This window comes from Podarcis muralis, chromosome 11 (genome assembly GCF_964188315.1).
Source record: "Podarcis muralis chromosome 11, rPodMur119.hap1.1, whole genome shotgun sequence".
NCBI lineage: Eukaryota > Metazoa > Chordata > Lepidosauria > Squamata > Lacertidae > Podarcis > Podarcis muralis.
In genome coordinates, this window is record NC_135665.1 from 37,970,308 (window position 1) to 37,992,362 (window position 22,055).

General features: G+C 42.3%; 1 protein-coding gene across 4 annotated transcripts in view; it reads left to right on the plus strand.

Annotated features, from left to right (window-relative positions):
• Positions 1–22,055, plus strand: part of SV2C (synaptic vesicle glycoprotein 2C) — a 100,117-nt gene that overhangs the window by 39,742 nt on the left and 38,320 nt on the right. For 2 of the 4 annotated variants that reach the window (XM_077936297.1, XM_028748653.2), the window contains exons 3-4: positions 1,806–1,986; positions 7,613–7,764. The exons of 1 other annotated variant lie outside the window; for it this stretch is intronic. In XM_077936297.1, coding sequence (XP_077792423.1) covers positions 1,806–1,986; positions 7,613–7,764 — 333 coding nt within the window. The remainder of the gene's footprint in view (positions 1–1,805; positions 1,987–7,612; positions 7,765–22,055) is intronic. One more of the 4 variants, XM_028748655.2, reaches the window with a different exon arrangement.

The window sequence follows — 22,055 nt, forward strand, 5'->3', positions numbered from 1 at the left end:
GTGTGTGTTTAAATCAATAAACTGTTCATTCAGATATGGCTTTATCTGTGCCAAACCTATTCACAGTGTGGGATTAGAATAGCTCTCACCCACCTCATTTTAAGGCCGCTTTGGATTCTGATTTGTAAGTCACTTTGGAGTGGAACACAATGCATAGAAGGGATCAGGGCAACCCCCTATTAATAATTAGATATATTGGTCTTGTATGCATTGTATTCTGTGTGCCACCATTTCAGTTTCCAAATATCAGGCAATCTGGAGCTGGTGGATAACTTGCAAGGCAGGTAAAAATGATTTTAAAATGCCATAAAGAGTATGTGCACACGCATGTATGAACATGCATATTTATCACATAATCACATATGCATATGTGTGTGTTTATATACAGTGTGTGTGTGTGTGTGTGTGTGTGTGTGTGTGTGTGTGTACCTAGTGACCTCCTGAGCTTTTTCCAGTTCCATGCTGTGCAATAGTTTTGCTACTATATGTTTCAGATGCCTCTTGAAGATCTTTTTATGCCAGCAGCCTGTTCAATGTTTTATAGTACAGTACTCGTCAATTTTCTTGTATACTACCCTGATTATTTATATGAAGGGGCAGTCTATAAATATTTTTATAAATAAACAAAATAAATTTATATATACACAAACATACTTTTATATGGTTGGTTTGGCTGCATCCTTGGACTTTTGGAACCCCCCTCTTTAAAGGCATGTTTATTGAAATTAAAATATTCTTGAAGCACAAGCGATAAAGCTGCAGAGTCATTACTATAATGTGCACTGTTATCAGAGAAAACAGCTGTAAGCAAGCATGATCTGTAGTGAGTTTTGTACACTGACCTATCAAGTTTCACAGCATACAGAAACCTGATCCTCTCTTGTTCATTTCCTCCCTTTTGTTATTAAAGCAATTTAAATAATCCTAGTTTCTGAAACCATTTATAAAGGGTCACATTCTGAGAGCGCACACATGATTTGGAAAATAATCCTGTTGATAACAAAGTTTTCCTGCAACGTAGTTGCATTAGTTAATTGCATGGTATTGATTTATCCACATAACTAATTTTAGCCCGCTGTTTATGGAAAAATTCTGGGTATGAGATGCTATGTAGCAGGGGTAGGGAACTTCAGGCTCTGGGACCAAATATGCCCCCCCTGGCCACTCTGTCTGGCTCTTGGGACTTTCTTCAGCTCACATCCCTCACTGGCTCTGCTCCAGCTTACCCCCACCTCCCGCAGCTTAATGTCCCCCTGAACTGTAATAATGTCTCTACCTTGCATGGATGTTGCAGTGGAAAGATGGAGAGGGCCAGTGTGGTGGCCAGTGTTGAACTAGGATCTGGGAGACCGGGGTTCACATCTCTGCTCAGCTATGAAGCTCACTGAATGACAATGAGCCAGGCACAGTCCCTCAGCCAACTTCACAGGGTTGTTTTGAGAGCAAAATGGGTAGGGGGAGGACAATGCACACCATATTGAGCTCCTTGCAAGAAAAGGTAGGATATAAACATCTCAACCCCCAAATTTGCTTGCCCTTTCTTTTACTTTCTTGCAGCTGTGTGCCTATAACTAAAAAAGTACCAAATTTTCAGTAAGTCAGAAACAAAGGATGCATATAAGAGGAGTAATTTTTTTCCTTTGCAAATCTGTATTCAAATTACTCGCCTACAATAAATGTACATAGTTGTTTTGCAAGTAAATTGTGTTATGTGTGGGAGCTGAGGGGGAACAGTGACTTAGGAGTTGATATTGAGAACTATGCAATCCTTCCTAATGTAACATATTCTCTTTTGTGTGTTGCAGGTAGCATAGTATACCTTGGGATGATGGTGGGGGCATTCTTCTGGGGAGGATTGGCAGACAAGGTGGGAAGGAGACAGTCTCTTCTCATATGTATGTCTGTCAATGGATTCTTTGCCTTCCTTTCATCATTTGTCCAGGGCTATGGCTTCTTTCTCTTCTGTCGTTTACTTTCTGGATTTGGGTAAGCTCTTCCTTTATTCCGTCCATTTTCTAATTTAACTTTACCTTTCTCTGTTTTGGGGGAAAGCTTGTTCATTGTTGTTCCCATCCTGCTGTCAAGAGCCCAAAGAACGACTGAGGGTACAGTCATACCTTGGTTCTCAAACACCTTGGTACTCACATGTTTTGGCTCCCAGATGCTGCAAACCCGGAAGTAAGTGTTCTGGTTTGTGAACATTTTTCAGAACATCCGACATGGCTTCTGCTCGACTGCAGGAAGCTCCCAGAACAGATTAAGTTCGAGAACCAAGGTACCACTGTATTGTGGTTGGGCTTTGTGTTTACTTAGACTTTCTCAATCTGCATTTGCTCTTGTGCCTCGCTGTCCAGACTCTAGGCTGTTGCGCTGTGAGGGTGCCCTGTATGGATAAAGTCCATGCAAAGAAGGGGTCAGTGGTTAAAAAAAGTGAATATTGTTTTCCTTTGATCCACATTGGGATACTTAAAGTGGCATGGCTTGGCTGAAAATTACACTTGTACATCTGTCACTGTATGCCTGAAAGAAAAATTCACACACTGCATAGCTTAGGATTTAACCACCTTGCATTATTATCAGTGGTGATAGATGCAGAGAGCTGAGTATACTTTTAATATTTTACACTAAATTTAACATATTTTATGAGACAATATAAATAAAACAGAAAAGTAGTAAGTTACAGTCCCCAAATAATATATATAATAAGGGAGACAGGTGCACTTCACCAGGGAGGGCATTCCACAAAAGGGGAACCACCACTGAAAAGGCCCTGTCACAGATCATCATCAACTGCATGTCCCCAGTGGCAGCACCACCAATGAAATCTCACTTGCTGAGTGTAAGATCCAAGATGGTTGATGTTGGGGGAGGTGCTCTTTTAAGGACTTGAGTCCCAAAATATTTAGAAGTTGCTGCTTTCTTTCCATCCAGTGTGATACCTCGATTTGTTCAACTGCTTGAAGATTTGTGTGGAATACTGACATACAGTATCTGAAAATATTATAACATTGTAAAGTAATTTCTCAAGGGTGGTAACAGCAAGATTTAAGTAGTTGTTAAAATTGCTGCAGGGGAGGACATTTGATTTCAAACATTATAGCTTGCCTCTAGTAATGTACAAATAGAATAGACAGCTGTGCCTTGGAGCAGGATTTTGAATTGGAAAAATATAATTTATGTGAAGAAAATATTCCACTATTATAAGTTTAGACTGCTTAGCAAATCAGTTTCAACTATTAATAAGATATACTTTTGTGTTAGATAAACAGGGGTGACTGGAATATGAAAAAGCATTGGAGAATGTCTTCTTAAATAAGGTAACAGAAACACCATACATTTAAGGCACCCTTATACCACTTTAACTTTCATGGCTTCCCCCAAAAGGACCTGGGAATTGTAGATTGCTAAGGGTGCTTACCTCTCAGACCTACAATTCCCAAATTCTCAATGTCTGTTAAAATTGTATAAAGGTGCTTTAAATGTCTGGTGTGGATATGACTGAATAATGTTATCTGTAACTGCTGTTTTGGCTGCATATTGCTGATGCCTGCAGAAAATGGAAAGGGGATATATGATAAATCGTGTACATATGCATTGGGTTTTCTGAATAACAAACCAAAGCTGAGCCAGGAAGGAAAGAAGGAAATAGAAAAGATAATTTTGGCACTAGGTTGGAGGGAACTGCTGAGAGGTAGTTTGGAGGTTATCAGATTTTGCAAAATGTGACCATCATTGTGTTCACTAATTCTTGGTAGAACTTCTGTGGCACACGAAATCATAGGGGTTCTAGCAGGGATTGCCAAACACACTGATGGAAAAATTTTCATGAAATGTTATGAATGAGAAGAACCTTATTGGATCAGATCAAAGCATTAGTCCAGGGATGGGGAACCTGTAACTCCATCTGGGAAGACTTCAGTCCTGATCGTGGCCATACTAGCTGGGGCTCATGGGAGCTAGAGTCCAACAGCCTTTTGGGACCCTAGTTCCCTTATCCAGTCCAACAATCTGTTACCACACTTGTCAGTCAAATGCCATCTGACAAGCTTACAAGTAAGGCACAAGAGCAGCTTTTCTCTTCCATTTGATTCTCCCCAATATCTTGTATGCAAAGATACATTGTTTATGAACATCAGGGTTCTATCTAATTATCATAGCTTGTCAGATGCTGATGTGGTTGCTCGAGAGCAAACAGGCAAGACTCTGACTTGTCTTTTCCAGGCTTTATTCTCAGTGCAAGCTATTTACAATGAAGAGTGTCATAAGTTCATGTCTGGCTGAATCGCTAGCAGAATCTGGAAGTGGTGGGTTTTTGTACCTCCCCCAGCATAACAGTCGCGTGACCCTCAACCTTCTCTGCCCCTCCCTGCGCCGAAACCTACTGCGCAGAATGGGCGCTGGCAAAGGGGTACTTCCCTCCTCTCCTGTTTGCTCAGGCTCGGTGTTGAAGCTCTCTCTAGCATCCCCTGGTCTCCGCACCTCCTCTCCACTGGAGGTGGGGGTTTCCTCCTCGCCAGAGGAGGAACTGCTTCGCAAGATTTTTGGAGGTTCCCTGTAACACAACTGCCCTTCCACCTCTCATCTCTGAGCTGATGGTAGTCCCCTGACATGGCTGATATAAGTTGCTTCCAAAGTCTTTTCATTATACTAACCTTCACTACAGAGAGTGAGTAGCAGGGATATGGGTTACAACTTAAAGAAGGGTATCTGCCTATTTCATAGTAGTGATTGTTTAAGATGCCTACCCACAAAGAGCATTGAGAAATGTCCCTTTTTGTCCCTTGTGATCTGTCTTTACAAGCATACACACACCAGGATCCATTCTTTTTCTGGCCATTTTCTTTTCAGGAATCATTCTGTTTCTCTAATGTCAATTTCCAGAGTTTGGAAAGAATGGGGTGCTTTATTTCTGGGAGGAACACACATCGTTTTGGTCTTCGATTATGCAATGCTTTTGCTTAAAACCACAGAGTGATGTGGTATGCGTGTGTGTTTTGTGTTTATGAACTGCAACAGAGTACAAAATCTTGCAAAAAGGGACATCCATGCATACTTTTCCAAGTGCATGAACCAATCTTGTATAAAATAATGCAGGAGTACTTTCTCAAACGTTGGGTCAGCCAGGGTCTCGATAACAGTGCAAAGGAACTTGTCCCTTTTGCACAATACCGGGACCCAACGTTAGTCCCAGAGAGCCAAGACACATTTTGAAGTACAGTGGTGCCTCGCAAGATGAAAAGAATCCGTTCCGCGAGTCTCTTCGTCTTGCGGTTTTTTCGTCTTGCGAAGCAAGCCCATTAGCGGCTTAGCGGATTAGCAGCTTAGGGGGCTTAGCGGATCAGCTGATAAGCGGCTTAGCAGCTTAGCGATCAGCTGTTAAGCGGCTTAGCGGCTTAGCAGATCAGCTGATAAGCGGCTTAGCGGATCAGCTGATAAGCGGCTTAGCGGCTTAGCGGATCAGCTGCTAAGCGGCTTAGCGGATCAGCTGATAAGCGGCTTAGCGATCAGCTATTAAGCGACTTAGCGGATCAGCTGTTAAGCGGCTTAGCGGATCAGCTGATAAGCGGCTTAGCGGCTTGGGAAAAAGTGTGGGGGGGAGGGAAAAAACCCTGCAGGAACTCGCAAGACATTTTCATCTTGCGAAGCAAGCCCATAGGAAATTCGTTTTGCGAAGCACCTCCAAAACGGAAAACCCTTTCGTCTAGCGGGTTTTCCGTCTTGCGAGGCATTCATCTTGCGGGGCACCACTGTATTCAGTAATCAGTACCAAATGTACCAAAAGGAATCATTGTGAAAAATAGAAATACTTAGGTGGGGTGTAAAAATTTGTCCATTCTCAGGGCGCCATATTGCCAAAGTCCTCCCCTGTCTACTGAAAGCTGCTTGCTTTAACTTGCTAATTGCCCCCAAAAGGTGCTGCAAATGCTTGCTTGGAGAGTTGATTTTCAATAGGAAAACCATGGGGAAACTCCATTACCCAATACTATGCTACTCTACAGGTGTTACTGGACTCCAACTCCCCTAAGCCCTAGCAAACACTGCAATTTTTTTATTATTTATTTATGAATTGCCTTCTATGTGTGTGTCGAGGCAATTTACAAATGTCAGCCACATCCGCACCATACATTTAAAGCATGTAGCTTTCCCCCAACGAATCCTGGGAACTGTAGTTTGTTAAGTGTGCTGAGATCTGTGGCTCAGTAAAAGGAAAAACACAGTTCCCATGCTTCTTTAGGGGAAGACATGTGCTCTGAATGTATGGTATGGATGTGACCAATTGAAAACCTCTAAAAACAGCAATGTCAGGGATGGCCAGACATAGTAACCCAACACATTACATCAGATACCCCTGCATTATCGTTTTTAAAGTGGCTCTGGAGTAATAATTTGATCAGCTGAATGGTACATGAAATATACTAAATATTAAAACAGAAAATAGCAAAAGCTCCTCAGATATACAGCGGTAAATGTTTAATGCAGTCCCAGTCCTGATTCTGTTGTCCCACATGTCTTTTTAAGCATTATGGTCACTGCTGACATCAGAAATCAGAAGCTTATGGTAATCAAAGGCTTAATTTTAGATGTGAAGAACAGCTTAGGTAGAGTGGGAGCTGCTTATCAGTTCTTGTATAGTGATGACAGAAACTCAGAAGTAACACAGTAGTAATGAATAAAAGTGCTCAGGTGCCAATTGCACTGCACTTGCCCATTGAATTTAAAAAATAAACTGGAGGAAAATTCACCCAAACGATGAGAGAAATAGTACAATATATTATAACCTTTCAACATTTCTACAGTTTTGAATGATAAGAGTTCATTAAGAGATAATGATTTAACAGTTGAGATTGCATTGCCTTCTGCATTTAAATTCAACATACGAGGTCTAAGAACACCCTGATGCAACAGAGGACCATGCAATAACAACTAAACTGTATAGTTTCTTTCTTAACCAGAGTTTAGTCCAATAATTCTTAGACTTTATTTGAATTTTGTTTTGCCTATATCCTGAGTCATAACTGCACCAAAAGATTTAGTGGCTGCGTTCTCCCAAGCTGCAAAGGCATGATTTGTTTTAAGCCTGTTTCTCTTGCTTCTCTTCTTTGCTAAGTTAATTTTAACAAGCCTCAAATCTTCAAACAGAGGAAAAAACAAACCATGTCTCATTTCTCCAGCAAGCTGGGTCCCCCCACAATGCTTTTACCTCATGTCACTGTAGCTTGGTGAGCGTCTCGGGTGCAATTGTCAAATAAACCATGGTCAAGCAAGGTTATTGCATTCAGTCAAAATGCTGAACAGTAGACAAGTTATTGCATTCAGTCAAAACGCCAAACTAGACAAAACAAACCATGGTTTGTAAGCCAAAACAAACATTTCACCTTATGGTTGGTTGCTAGAAAATAAACAATGGTTAATGTGCTGGGCTGAGTTCGAACACCGAAGCAAACCACACTTTGACTAGGCAAACCATAACTTTGTGTTACATACTTACAAGGCTGGTGTAGTGAAATAGTTGTTTTGCATGCCACCCATTAAAGACACAAATAAAGACACAGTGCTTGCTCATAGTTTCTATAATGGTTGTATTCAATTTATACTCTGTGTCTTCAATTAGGATTGGAGGAGCTGTTCCAGTTGTATTCTCCTATTTTGCTGAAGTTCTTGCTCGAGAAAAACGTGGAGAACACTTAAGTTGGCTTTGCATGTTTTGGATGATTGGGGGCATCTATGCATCCGCCATGGCCTGGGCAATCATCCCTCACTATGGTAAGAAGCATATTTTTTGTTGCATAAAGCTACTGCTATCAATGTACATAAATGTTGATAATTGCTCAGTGAGTTCCAGTTGGAAAAAAGGCCTGGTCGTACCCAATTGCTTAGAGGTATATCTCACTTGCGTAGAGGACCAGGCAAATATATATTTTCAAATCTGGTTTCTACTAGTGTCATTTGACAGAGAAAGGGATTTATAAATGCATGAGGTCATATAAATATGCATACTCATAACAGTTTAATTTACTATACTTTTTTAGTGTAGGATATTTTATAATAGTCTAAGGTGTGATGGCAAGTTTTATATATTTTATAATTGCAATAATACTTTTCTTTAGCAAAGCTGAGCATAAAAGCAAAATTAAAAGTCATTTTTAAATTATCAAGAGTCAACAACGGTTGTTAACTTTTACAAAATATGCATTTTTAAAACTTACCTTAAGGCAAGGTATTTATATACATGATTACAATAAATTGCTTTCAAAGGTTACTTTGCTTTATTTTAGTGTAGATAACTTAGCATTTTTATTGCAATGTCCTCTAACTTTTAAATGTCAGTACTTTGTAGCCTAGAAGTATTTAAAATACCTTTCTGCAATTCATTGAACTAATTTTCTCGTTGGACGAATCTGAGGCTTATCCTACAGCTCTAAGTCAGCCCAATTTAACCTTTCATCGCTGATCTTCAGTATCATATCTAGGAGCCCATCTGTGTTTTTTTGTTTGGTAGTTCCAAATGTTGTGGCAGATTCATTGGTCAAACCGGCCACCCCAGATCATGGATAACAAAGGATGTAGCTTCCTTATCCTAAAAAAAATGCAGGCTGGGATACAGAAAACTTGCCACAATAATGATTCATTCAATTGACTCCCTCTTCAGGAGTGAACATAACTGGTATAACATAGACATAGGCTGTTGGACCAACAGACATAGCTTGGTGATGCAGTAAATGATGGGCTGTGTTCAGATAGGAGATACAGGCAATACTGCTTTTGCAGTTTAGGGGAGAATCATATATATTGGAAAGGACAACCCACCCATGAGGCAAGGAATGCATTGCCTGCTGCTCTGTCGCCTCTTCATCAGCTGCCTCCAAGCTGTCTCCTCCCATCCCTAGGGATGAAATGGCAGGAGTTGCCCTTTGGGGTCTCCTGGACTCTTCACCTGCCTGGTGTGATTCAGAGCAGGCCCCTTTACCATCCATGATGGCCTTTGATTCCCACTTCAAAGAATTGGAGTTGATAACGTTGATTTGATTTTCCCATTTCCCTTCACCCGCCCCCCCTTGTTCCAGATGTAGACCTTGTTCCCGATGTAGATCTTTATTCTCCACTTCTTCCTGATGTAGATCCTTCCTTCACTCATCGTGTCTTCTCTGATGGGAGGGGCACCACTTTAGGGTTCGCCACAGGGGCCAAGATGTCTGGGGCTGGTCCTGATTGGAAATCATGTTCCACACACAAAAAGAGTTGGGGGAGCAACACAGTTGCACAAGATCACATGCCTCTATCCCTTGGACTATGTCATTCATGCTAATGCCTGGTCTGCTGCACAGCCTAGCAAGAATCACCACTGGAATCTGCACAATTCTCATGTGGCTTTATGGCATCAGGTGTAGTGAATCCATGTGCTTGCCTCTTGAGGAATATTCCACCTGGAAGTTCCCTTGGGAAAAATAAGGCACTCCATTGTTTTCAGCATTAGCTGTATCAGCTAATTATAAGGTCCTTGTTCTAGCTAAATTCCAATGAAAAGAATTACGCAATACATAATAACACAAATGCTTATCTCTCACTTAGCATGAATCAAGGTACATATTGAGATGAAGCCTATTTATATTGGAGTTTGAATTTTTTAATGGAGGTATGCTATCATTCCTTGTAGCTCTTTGAGCTAAAGAGATTCCAGTACCAAGTCACACTGGATGCAATGTTGGGCTGGATGGGTGCTAGTAAACTGAAATTGAATCCTTGTCAGATGGAAATCCTGTGGGGGGGTGTGTGGCTCCCGAGTGTGGGAATTCAGCACTTTACCTGTTCAGAATGTGGTTGCACTATCTTTGAATGAACATGTGCACAGTCTTGGGAGTGTTGCTGGGTTTGTCATTATTGCTAGAGGCCCAAGTGACCACAGTGGTGAGGAGTGCCTTTTACCAGCTTTGGCTGGTACACTAGTTATATGCATTTCAGGAGAAAGAATCATCTGTCCACTATTGCCAATGCTTTGAAAACCTTAAGACTCAATTACTGCAGAGTGTTCTATGAAGGGCTCCCCCTAATATTTGAAGCCCCATTTCTGAGGGAGCTGCACTGGATGCCTGTTTGCTACCAGACCAGGTTACCTGAGAGAACATCTTCTCCCAGACGGACCTGTCCAATCACTTAGATCAGTGTTTCCCAACCGGTGTTCCGCGGCACACTAGTGTGCCGCCGGACGTTGCCTAGTGTGCCGTGGGAGGGAGGCGGGCGAGTCGGGCTAATCCTCCGACGAGCTCCACCTCCAGACCCATTGCTCAAATCCTTTAACCCAGGAGGGCGGGGAGGGGGGGGAGAAAGAGAAAAAAGAAAGGGTGGAAAAAAAGAAGGGGAAGAGAAAATATTTTTTTAAAAAAAGGAAAGAGAGGGGGAAAAGCGAGGGATGGAGGAAGGGGAATAAACAGAAGGGGAGGACAATGAAGAGGGGCGGGGCTTGGCAGGCAGCAGATAACTGGGGAGGGGGGCGCAGCTGGCGGCGGCTCAAGGCAGGAAGGGAGGAGCTGCCTCGCGGAGAGTCTTGGGCTGCAGAGATTTCCCGTTCAGGAGCGTGGGAGGCCACACCGTGGATGGGAATCTCCTCCTCCTCTTCCTCCTCCTCCTCCAGGAGAGAGGGTGGTCCGCCCCACCGAGTCGGGCCTGCTCAAGCGTGGGAGCCTATAGTTAGAGCTCAGCTCCTTTTCTTGCCTTCCCCGCCCCCCCACGGAGCACATTTTCCTCGCCCCCCCAACCCCCGCATGTAGAATAGAAGCCCTCCAGCCTCCACGGTGCACAAACTCTCCCCTCTGCAACGAAGCGCTTTGTTGCATATCTTTGGTGAGGTTTTTAGGCAGTCTTGGTGCACCTTAAATCAGCGCTAATTGCGCCTGGACGCAGTATTTACTTCCGAGTAGGCCCCCTTCTCCCCCCCCCCCCGGTAGCACCTGACGTTGCTATTCATATCATCAGGTTTGTTTGTTGATAATTTAATTGTTTTAAAAGCATCATGCTAAAGAGCTCTCTCCCACCCCCAGACCCTTGGGCAAAACAGAAACACACACATACACAAACACAGAGATTGAGCCCTGCAGGTTTTATGAAATGAATGGATTCTGAATGCCTGTTTCAGTGGCTTGTCCGCCTTAGGCTGCTGGGCCAGACACCTGTTACACGGTGCAGTCCGTAAGCTGTGAGCGCTGCTACCTGCCGCCGAGACCACGTAACGACAGTCTTGAAAGACCTACATTGGCTCCCAGTACCTTTCCGAGCACAATTCAAAGTGTTGGTGCTGACCTTTAAAGCCCTAAGCGGTTTCGGTCCAGTATACCTGAAGTAGCGTCTCCGCCACCATCGTTCAGCCCAGACACTGAGATCCAGTGCCAAGGGCCTTCTGGCAATTCCCTCACTGTGAAAAGTGAGGTTACAGGGAACCAGGCAGAGGGCCTTCTCGGTAGTGGCGCCCGCCCTGTGGAATGCCCTTCCATCAGACATCAAAGAGATAACCATTACCTTCTATGCTGTTACTATTTTTTTATTTTTTTTTACATAAGTAAAAAGTGACCTTTCCCCATCTGGCATGGTGGTGTGCCTCGAGATTTTTTTCATGAAACAAGTGTGCCTTTGCCCAAAAAAGGTTGGGAAACACTGACTTAGATAATCGTCAGAGACTTTCATGATTGTGCCAGAGCCTGTAGAGCCTGTAACAACCAGGAAGAGAGCCTTTCCTGTGATGGTGCCCATACTCTGGAATGCCCTTCCCTCATAAATAAGGCACACACCAACTTTGATATAATTTTAACACATACTGAAAACTTTCTTGTTCAGTGTGGCTTTTGCCAGCTGTTGGTAATAGTGAGTGGTGCTGTGGTATAAACCACTGAGCCTCTTGGGCTTGCTGATTGGAAAGTCGGCGGTTCGAATCAGCATGATGGGGTGAGCTCCTGTTTCTCTATCCCAGCTTCTGCCAACCTAGCAATTCCAAAGCATACCAGTGCAAGTAGATAAATAGGTACCGCTGTGGCGGGAAGGTAAATTGTGTTTCTGTGTGCTCTGGTTTCCATCATGGTGTTTTGTTGGGCCAGAAGTGGTTTAGCTTGACCTTTAATAGCCACCATAGAAGTTTAAGAATATATATATTTCCTGACAGCTTGATAGGACTTGATTTTAATTTTATTTGTATATTTTTGTATTGTACTTCATGTTATGTGGGCATTTCAACCATAAAGTATATAAATATCTCTACACACACACACACACACACACACACACACACACACACACACACACAGTTTGCTTTAGCCTTCTAAGTCCTTAGGATTTATCTTTAAGTACAGAAGAAATGTGTAGTGTATCTTACTGTACCACTTCATTAGGCAGTTGTATATTTATGTCATAAAATTTACACCTCAAAAGTGGTTTACACAATATAAAACAGTAAAATCAATTTTAAAAATTGCAACTTTATTTTAAAACATACAAAACTTAAAAAACTAAAACAGATTAAAGTTTCCTCAGTTTTCTAAGCATTTGTGTAGGCTTGTCTAAACAGGAATGTTTTTAACAGGCACTGAAAAGAGTACAGTGAAGGGGCCTGCTTGATCTCAATAGGCAGGGGGTTCCAAAGTACAGTGGTACCCCGGGTTACAGATGCTTCAGGTTACAGACTCCGCCAACCTAGAAACAGCACCTTGGATTAAGAATTTTGCTTCAGGATGAGAACAGAAATCGTGCGGCAGGTGGAGGCCCCATTAGCTAAAGTGGTACCTCAGGTTAAGAACAGTTTCAGGTTAAGAATGGACCTCCAGAATGAATTAAGTTCTTAACCTGAGGTACCACTGTATTGTAGTATTATTTTATATTACGTTACATTATGTTATGTTTTAAATAAATAATACATTTGTTAGAATTTTAGAATTTAACACTTCTGTTCTGTTTATCTGTTTGTTCCATACTGATCCCCAGCTACCCTGTGTGTGTTGATATGTGAATAAAAGGAAATTAATGGTGGCGGTGGAAAGTAGGGGGATGGAATTAGCAACTACCATCATTGTACGTGGTGCAGGTGGTAGGGATTTTACCTGTGATAATATTACGATGGAATAGTCAAACTGAGCGAGTCACCACAACCTGTGGAAGGGAACTGACGTTATCCAGGATAGACTGCAGTTCCCTGGTGAAAAATTTGCATGATTTTAGGCGGGAACTGTAAGTTAACAAATTATTTGTACTTTTTCTGTCCTCCCACTGCAGTCCCTAGAGGGAGATTAGAATCTCTCTGATATGGTAGATCTCATCATTTGTAAGGCAGGGATGTGCCTACAATGGTCCGTAATAAAAGAATAGGAAATGATTTCACACCCTGCTGTCACAACAGCAGACTGCTCCTGAGAGATAGAAGCCAAAACTACTTCACGCCTTGGAGAAGTTTTCTAAAATTATTTACTGCAGTTGTTGCTGCTGCACCAACACCAGATTGGATATCTGTAAAGTGAAGAATAGGAAAAAAATAATCAGTCTTGGTTTTGTCTAATACTGAAGTTCTGTGTTCTTACTGGCATTTGACATGTGTTTAGCATGCTGAAACCAGTCATCTTTTGTGTGTCGTAAACACATGGACAAGCGCATATCCAATGTGGGGTGGGCAGTTTATTTATTTTATTTTATTAGATACCTCATTAGCCCTTTACTGTGACATCCCAGGGCAGGTTACAATAATTAAACATACAATTATAGAACAAATTAAAGAGATGCAACAATTAAAAAAGGAAAGTGTAAAAAACAATTGCTGATATAAAAGTAGTTTTTTGTTTGTTTTTTTAGAGTTCCAGTAGAGAAGCTGACTGGGATATGGGCAACAGAGTTCTGAAACATTATTGCAGAAAATGTGTCCCACAGAATTGCTTAGGCCAGAATAGGTTTAAAAAAAATGAAGTCAGGAAAAGAGAGTACTTTATTGGAAGATATAAATGAAAGAATAATATCACTAGTTTGTGAGTGTCTAGAAGAAAATGAAGGAGTAACTACTCCCTCTCTTTCCCCTGACGGCCAGTTCCAAATATTCTGTCACACACTGTAGAGCAAGAGTGGGCAACTTGAGGCCCTTCGTATATATATCAAAAACCCTCTGCAAGCTGTCAGCTCAGACTTCAGCCAGAAGCCTCTACATATGTAAATTTCATTGGTCATTATTACTTCTAAAGGCTGTTTGCTAGGAATCATGTACACTCTGATGGAAAACCTATGGAATTTTCTAGGGAAATGATCTCCAATGCAGATAGAAGTAGAGGAAACAGGGGTGGGGTTACAGGACGAGAAGGGATCTACCCCACACTCTCTAGAACAGGGACCCCAGGACACACTGAGTTCTGCTGGGGAATCTGTCATATTTCACATCTTACTGTCACAGTCCAGTCTACGGGTGATCGAAGTCCCGGCTGAGGACATCGGGACTGGGGGCAAGATGGCGGGGTGGGAGCAGGAATGAGAGTCCAGAAACCAGGGGTCCGAGGGTCAGGAAGCAGAGAGTCACGAAGTCAAGGGTCCAAGGGTCGAGAAGCACGGAGTCAAGAAGCCGAGGTCTGAGGATCTGGAAGCAAGAAGCCAAACGCAGCAAGGCAGGAAACATATAGCTGTGGCAAAGAGCTGAAGGGAAATGCTGACCTTATATTCCTTCCCGGCTCTTGCCACCAGGTGCAGCGAGTTACCAAGCGGCCTCACCTGTGCAGCCGCACCTTGCCTCTCCAGAACAAATTTAGGAAGGCCCCAGTCCTGCGAAGCCCTACTGGTCACAGGGCCTGGCTCCTGCAAGCACTCCTGACACTTACTGGTGCAGTGGGCATGGATGTAGCCAGGATTTTTGTTGGGGGGGCAGGACATTTGTGGGGCTCAGGGCATTTCTTAGGGTGGGCAGAACCGATGTGATTGGTCAGTTAGTTATTTCTATTGTTTTACTTGATCTGGGGGGGGGGGGGAGCTGGACCTCCCTGTCCCCCCTGGCTATGCCCATTGGAAGCTTCTGCCAAACCTTAGAGCCCCTCATCCAATGGATTTTCAGTGCAGGAGTACACCATTAGAGTGTATACTTAAAATACTAAAAGCAACAAGAATGACAAAGTTCTATAGAATTCTGAACAGATGCTTGTGCAAATTAGGATAAGCAAACCAAATTAAATCCCCTGGTTATCTGTCTGTGGTGTTTTCTCTGCCATGATGCAAAGGGTTTCTTTTTGTGTGCCCCCCACCCCAATCATTTAAATGTTTGCCTTCTCTGTGGTTAGTAGCTTAAGTAGCATTTTAGCACATCTGCTTAATGAATGCTGAAAACATTTTATTTGTAAGCGCAGCAATTACCCTTTCCTGTGATTCTATAGGCTGGATAGGAAATAAAAGAGGGGAATTGCTTGCCCAGAGATGGTAAACGAGGAGTGGAAATCCTCTAAAAATAAAAGCCAAAGTATACATGGCCGTGCCAAAGTCAAATTAAATGGGACAGTGGAATATCTTTGATTACTCCTTTCTCCCCCACACATACACCCTGCACACACATTTAAAAGGAGAAATCAGCCACAAGAGCTGTTTATATAAACATCCCCCCCCCCAAAAAAAACCAGAATGCCTAGATGCCATTATGGGGCCAGACAACTCGAAAATTGCATTGGTTTCCTTTTGATTGTACTTGCTTTGTCCTAACCATATGAATCTCTTTGTTGGAGCATGTGAAAACAAGGCAAAGTTACTACTAGAAAAAATGGTTACATTTTAAATGATCAAAGTATTTGCTTAAGAGTAAAAGCAAAGCAAGACAACAAACCAATCATGTCATGTAATTGTGCAGATGAGAAAGGTATGTTTAATGAGCATGTCTATAAAAATAAATTACATTAACCCCACCCCCCACACCACTCTAAAAGGATAGCCAAACAAAGGAATTAGAAAGTAACCTTTTGAAAACAAAGTGCAGCTTTCCATTCCAGTCGCTGTTTCCTTGTTACAGATTGTTGTTGGTTGTATACCAATGTTTCCCCAAAAGCCTGTGTTTTGCCGTGGGGTGAGAGGAGCAGGAGAGGGACACTGTCAGAGAGTTTCGATTTGCTGCTGATTCCTACATCTCTATTTTTATGCATTTTAAAATGCTGTGACTGAAGAACAACACTGAGCCAGACCCAATCACGTACTCTCCATAGATGTTGGGGGTATATAAATCTCGGGGGCTGCTAACTCACTCAGCCATAGAGTCAGCTCAATTACGTGCTGCAATCCTTGTAATGAGATTTTCAATGGTATCAGCTTAGCATTAACCCACAGTGGCCTGTTCAGCCTTTTTGTTGTATAATTAGAGCATTACCTTTCCAAGTTCATGTTGTCTCTGATCTGCCTTGAACTGTTGTTATCGAAAGTTCAGTGTAAATATTTAATAATGACAGCCCAGTTGCTTTTTTAGAACTAGCCTGTGTGGTGCAGTGTCTAGACTGATACCTAACGCAGTGTGATTGAATTTTCACTGAATTTTCACCCAGACAAATCTTGTTCACCACTGGGGTTAGGGATCCTACCTTTGTTTGACAAGATCGCTCCATATCTACCTATATAATCCTCACCAATGTGGAGCTTTTTCCCTTGCAAGATTTAGCGTTATGCCATCTGCCATTCTGCAGGGAAGGTTCTTGAAGGTTCCATGTTCAGAGAAGTATTGTCCTTGTGGTCTAGGACAGTTCAAGACCATTGCACATGCCTTGTTTACTGTCCATTTTATGCAGTAATTTGTGACAAATGTTTGAGCCCCATGTTGAAGGAGTGGCTAGGGTGTTATGACTCCTACAGGGTTTCCTTTTTATTGAATAGCTGAAGGCATGATAGCATGGAGAAAGTAGCAAAATATCTGAGCAATGCCATGAAACTACGTTGTCACAAGACCTGAGTGGTACTTTTTAACTTTATTAAAGCTGTATAGTTTGATCTCAAAGCATATGTTTTGATTCATATGTTCCTGTCCTTTTATGCCAATAAAGTTTGTTTGTTTGTTTGATTTTTAATGAGCAGGTATGCTGTCCATATTTTTGCTTAAACTTCTGGTGCAGTTTAAAAGCTTACATGTGATCATCAACAGGTATGAACCCCTGTAAAATTAATCATCATGCCTTCTTTACAACTTGTTTTCTGACTAAGACCAGCAGATAAATAACATAATAGTTAGTGCCTATTAACGTATGTCATAGCCATATTTCAGTTGACTTGAGTTGCTAAACTCCCTGTTGGGCTGCGGCCAATAGCACAATGGGACCCTGGGATGGGAGTAGGTGTAATTTAATCTCTCTCTCTCTAATTCTGCAGAAAATTTCCAAAAGCCAATGTTCTTGCTATAATGTAGGAAAGAGAGTAAGAATAATAAAATACAACATGCTTGAAGTTAGTCTTTGCATGTTCTTTATATTCTTAGCTTTCTTTCCTGGAATATAGCAGGATACCCTTTCTCAGTTATTTATTTGAAAGAAAATAATAATATGATGACTTGCAAGGGAACAGAATTGCTGTACCCAGAGAACATCAATTTAGGATGCTGCTAGGGATACTGAACTGGAGATTCAGGCTACATATATAACCATATATATATATAACCATATATAACCATATATAACTAGGGATACTGAACTGGAGATTAAGGCTACATATATAACCATATGACTTACTCAAAAGAATGCTGGCAACTTTTCTTTGATAAGGGTGCTGGGGATGGTAGCTCTGTGGGAGTAAACTACAATTCCCAGGATTCTCTGGGAAAAATCACATGGTTTAAAAGTATGGTGTATATGCAGCCTCAGAGTCTTAGCATCATTAAAAGAACATCTTTCTACTTGGTAAACTAAAGTGTGGGATATTGCCTTGCTGGAAAAAATAACAAATAAGCTGAGACTCATCAGTGGCCAGAGAAAAAAGAATGATTTGGCACCTAACATGTTTGCTCTTGAGACCATCTTGGCTTTGAGTCCTGGAAGACCCCACTGCCTGTCTTGCAGGCCATTATTTCACCTGGTGTGGGAGGGCAGGGCCCTGACTGACTGAAGCTACAAAAAGCTGAGGTTGCTGAACAGACTTGGGTTGTGTTGTTGTTTGGGGGAGGTTGGGTAGGGAGTTGTTGCTGTTGCTGCTTTTTAAACTTTATTTTAGATTTTGTTGTGATTGATGTGGAAATAGTTCACTTTGGTTGTGTATACTTTAATATTTTATTTATTGTTTATGACTGCTTTTGTTATGTTGTAGATATTTTTCATGTTATAAAGGGTAAAGGTAAAGGACCTCAAGATGGTTAAGTCCAGTCAAAGGCAACTATGGGGTTGTGGTGCTTATCTTGCTTTCAGGCCGAGAGAGCCAGCTTTTGTCCAGAGCTAGCTTTCTGGGTCATGTGGCCAGCATTCTGGTGCAATGGAACACCATGATGGAAACCAGAGCACACGGAAACACCGTTTACCTTCCCGCCACAGCAGTACCTATTTATCTATTTGCACTGGTATGCTTTGAAACTGCTAGGTTGGCAGAAGCTGGGACAGAGCAATGGGAGCTCACCTCATCACACAGATTCGAACTGCTGACCTTCTGAACCCAAGAGGTTCAGTGGTTTAGACCACAGCGCCACATGCTCCCATGTTGTAAGCCACCTTGAGCAGGGTTTGAACTGTGGAAAGGTGGCATACAGATATAAATATGCATGTATGTAGTTTGTGGTCTGGCTTTATTTAATTTGTAAGCTAGGAAGAGCATGGCCAAGGACCCCGCTTTGGCCTATGATCAAATGTGGCTGATATAGTGACTCAGGGCATTTGAATACTATAATTACTTTCCCTTGATAGAATAGGGTTCATGTTTTGCAGCCTTGTCTTGTATATAACCATTATGTCTATGCTATAAATAGTTACGGGGTGGCGGGTGGCGCTGTGGGTAAAAGCCTCAGCGCCTAGGGCTTGCCGATTGAAAGGTCGGCGGTTCGAATCCCCACGGCGGGGTGCGCTCCCTCTGCTCGGTCCCAGCGCCTGCCAACCTAGCAGTTCGAAAGCACCCCCGGGTGCAAGTAGATAAATAGGGACCGCTTACTGGCGGGAAGGTAAACGGCGTTTCCGTGTGCTGCGCTGGCTCGCCAGATGCAGCTTTGTCACGCTGGCCACGTGACCCGGAAGTGTCTCCGGACAGCACTGGCCCTCAGCCTCTTGAGTGAGATGGGCGCACAACCCTAGAGTCTGTCAAGACTGGCCCGTAAGGGCAGGGGTACCTTTACCTTTTATAAATACCGTATTTTTTGCTCTATAAGACTCACTTTTTCCCTTCTAAAAAGTAAGGGGAAATGTGTGTGCATCTTATGGAGCGAATGCAGGCTGCGCAGCTATCACAGAAGCCAGAACAGCAAGAGGGATTGCTGCTTTCACTGCACAGCGATCCCTCTTGCTGTTCTGGCTTCTGAGATTCAGAATATTTTTTTCCTTGTTTTCCTCCTCCAAAAACTAGGTGCATCTTTGGGCTGGTGCGTCTTATAGAGCGAAAAATACGGTAGTTACAGGTGCTACCTTCTATGCATTCACATACTTCTGGTTTATTTATTTTGGTTTTATTTTATGTATACATTTGTTTGACAATGATCTATAGCATGTAGAAGAGCCTAAATTATTAAGTCTGCTACATCTTTCTAAACCCCATCTCAAGAGTGAGACACCGCAGACTTTGTGACTTTAACACTACCATTTCCCCTGCCCTTCCCCTTCCTGTCCCATTATTTTGGTTAACATCAAACCTAGGCAACAGTTCCAAACCTTGCTCACTATTGTGTAACATTTTGGTTAGCCTCCTAAAAAGTATTGGCCAATTATGGATTTTGATACATTAGGATTTTTTTGTGTTGATTACTCTTTTACCACATTCTCTGTACTGTTGAGGCTAAATGAAAACAGGCAGCCCCACAGGGGGGTTATATGAAATTATCTCTTAATTCTTCCATACTAGTTTTCATGAGCAACTCTTATTTGCTTCGTCTTTGGAAAAATCTGCATATGAAAGAATTGCTTTGGTTAAAGACTTGCTATAGAGGTGGAAAACTAGAGTGATGTTTGAGTTGTAGCTCAACTCTCCAATTACATGCCCCCCTGTGTTGATTTTCCTCTAGTAAGGGAAGCAGGACCTTGTGTTTTCTAGTCATTAATAGCCTCCTGATGTACCAACCATTTCACCTTTTACACCTGCCAGAGTGGCACAGATGGCAGCCTTTTTCTCCAGAGGGTCTTGTAGCACACTTGGCTTTCTCTAAGGGATCAGTTTCCCTCTAGTAAATGAACATGTTTACACCAAAACCAACTCCAGTGCTAAAATATAAAAAAGGAAAATGACTCAATCCATCAATTAGATTTCTAGCCAACTTTTAAAGGTAAAAGCCTTCACAAAGCAGATTACAACTTACTTGTTGTATGTTGTACATCCAAAACACGGATAATTAAAATAGCAAACAAGAAAGTAGCAATGAAAACTTCAGTCAAAAGCATGCTGCTCTAAATTTAACCAAATGTAGAGTAGAATAAATAAGCCTTTAAAATCCTCCTCAAGGCCAGCAAAGTAGTGGTCATGGGAAGGGGGCAAGCACACTTCACAGGAAATGACATTTCAAAGTAGGTTGGCAACCCAAAGGAGGTTGTTTGGGCAATTATTATTTTTTTTAAAACCCCACAAATATATTGCTATGAGTTTGTGGGTACCAGACCCATTCTAACCCAGGGACCCAGCCAGTGTTAAAATGCAAGTGAGGCTGGCTTCCTGTGTTCAGGTACCAAATTGCCTGGGTGAAAGGCCATTAAGAAAACAAAGGAAAAGTGATCTGCTATTAAGAGAGCAGAAGAGTCGGGGCTCTGTGCCAGATGGCAAATATATGGGGCATCTCTTCCAGCTCTTAGATAGTTAGAAGGACAAAGCCAGAGTCGAGAATTTAGGAGCTGGCTGTGATGTGACAGAGGAGTAAAGCTGCAGGCTAGAAAGCCAGAGAAGGCAGAACATGATGATTGATTTCTGTTTGAATCCATGGCTGTGGCTGTGAATGAAACAAGACCCTCTTGGGGTGCTGATGCTGTGAACCCCAGGTTGCATATATATGTGTAAATAAACCACAGATACCCAAAGACACCACAGTCTCTGCAGTATCTCATATCTCCAAAGGAAAAATGAACCCTGGGTAAGCACCTAGACACCCTGGAAACTTGCACTGCTTAGAGATTGGGGTGGCGTGCAATACCATTTTGGTTACTGGTGATGATCCATTTAGTGAGAATGAGTCTATAAGCAGGGTTGGGGAACTTTTAGCCCTCCAGGTGTTGTTTGAACACAATTCCCATGACTATTTGTTATGCTTGTTGGGGCTGATGGAAGTTGTGTTTGACAACATCTGTGGAGGGCACAGGTACCCTATCCCTGCAAGTTTGGGGAGGGGACGCATTGTGGCATTGCTTTCTTGGCAGAAGTTGTAAGATAAAATACATTTTACATATGTGCAGCTACTGAGTGAGCAATTTCCTTTTAAATTAAATTCTGTGAGGAGGAAAAGATGCCATAATCAATTGAAGCTACTGAAATGGACTGAAAGTATATCTGCATTGAGCCCTTGAAAGTATATCTGCATTGAGCCCTAATAGTGCAATTGACTCCACTTGCACTAATTTGTTTCTTCCATGCTCCTTTCACATTTTTGAGCACAAATGCAAACACCAGTAGAAAAGCAGTGAGGGATAATTCTGAACAAGTTACGTGTGCTTAAGTGTGTTAACTTGCACATTATTAGTTGTCTAGGTTATTTAGGGGAAGGGCTATAGCTTAGAGGTAAGGCATGGATGGGGAATTGGATCCAGGCAGTGGCTCCTTATATCCACCCCTGTCAACATTGATGGATGGGAAGGAACATCTCTATCTGTCAATCACCTGATGTGATAATGATGACAGGTGACTAACACCTGTCAACATTCAAAGGAAGTTGAAGCAACTGCTGGTCAATGGTTTCAATGGTTACAGCCACCTTCTTTAAAGATGTGCTTTCT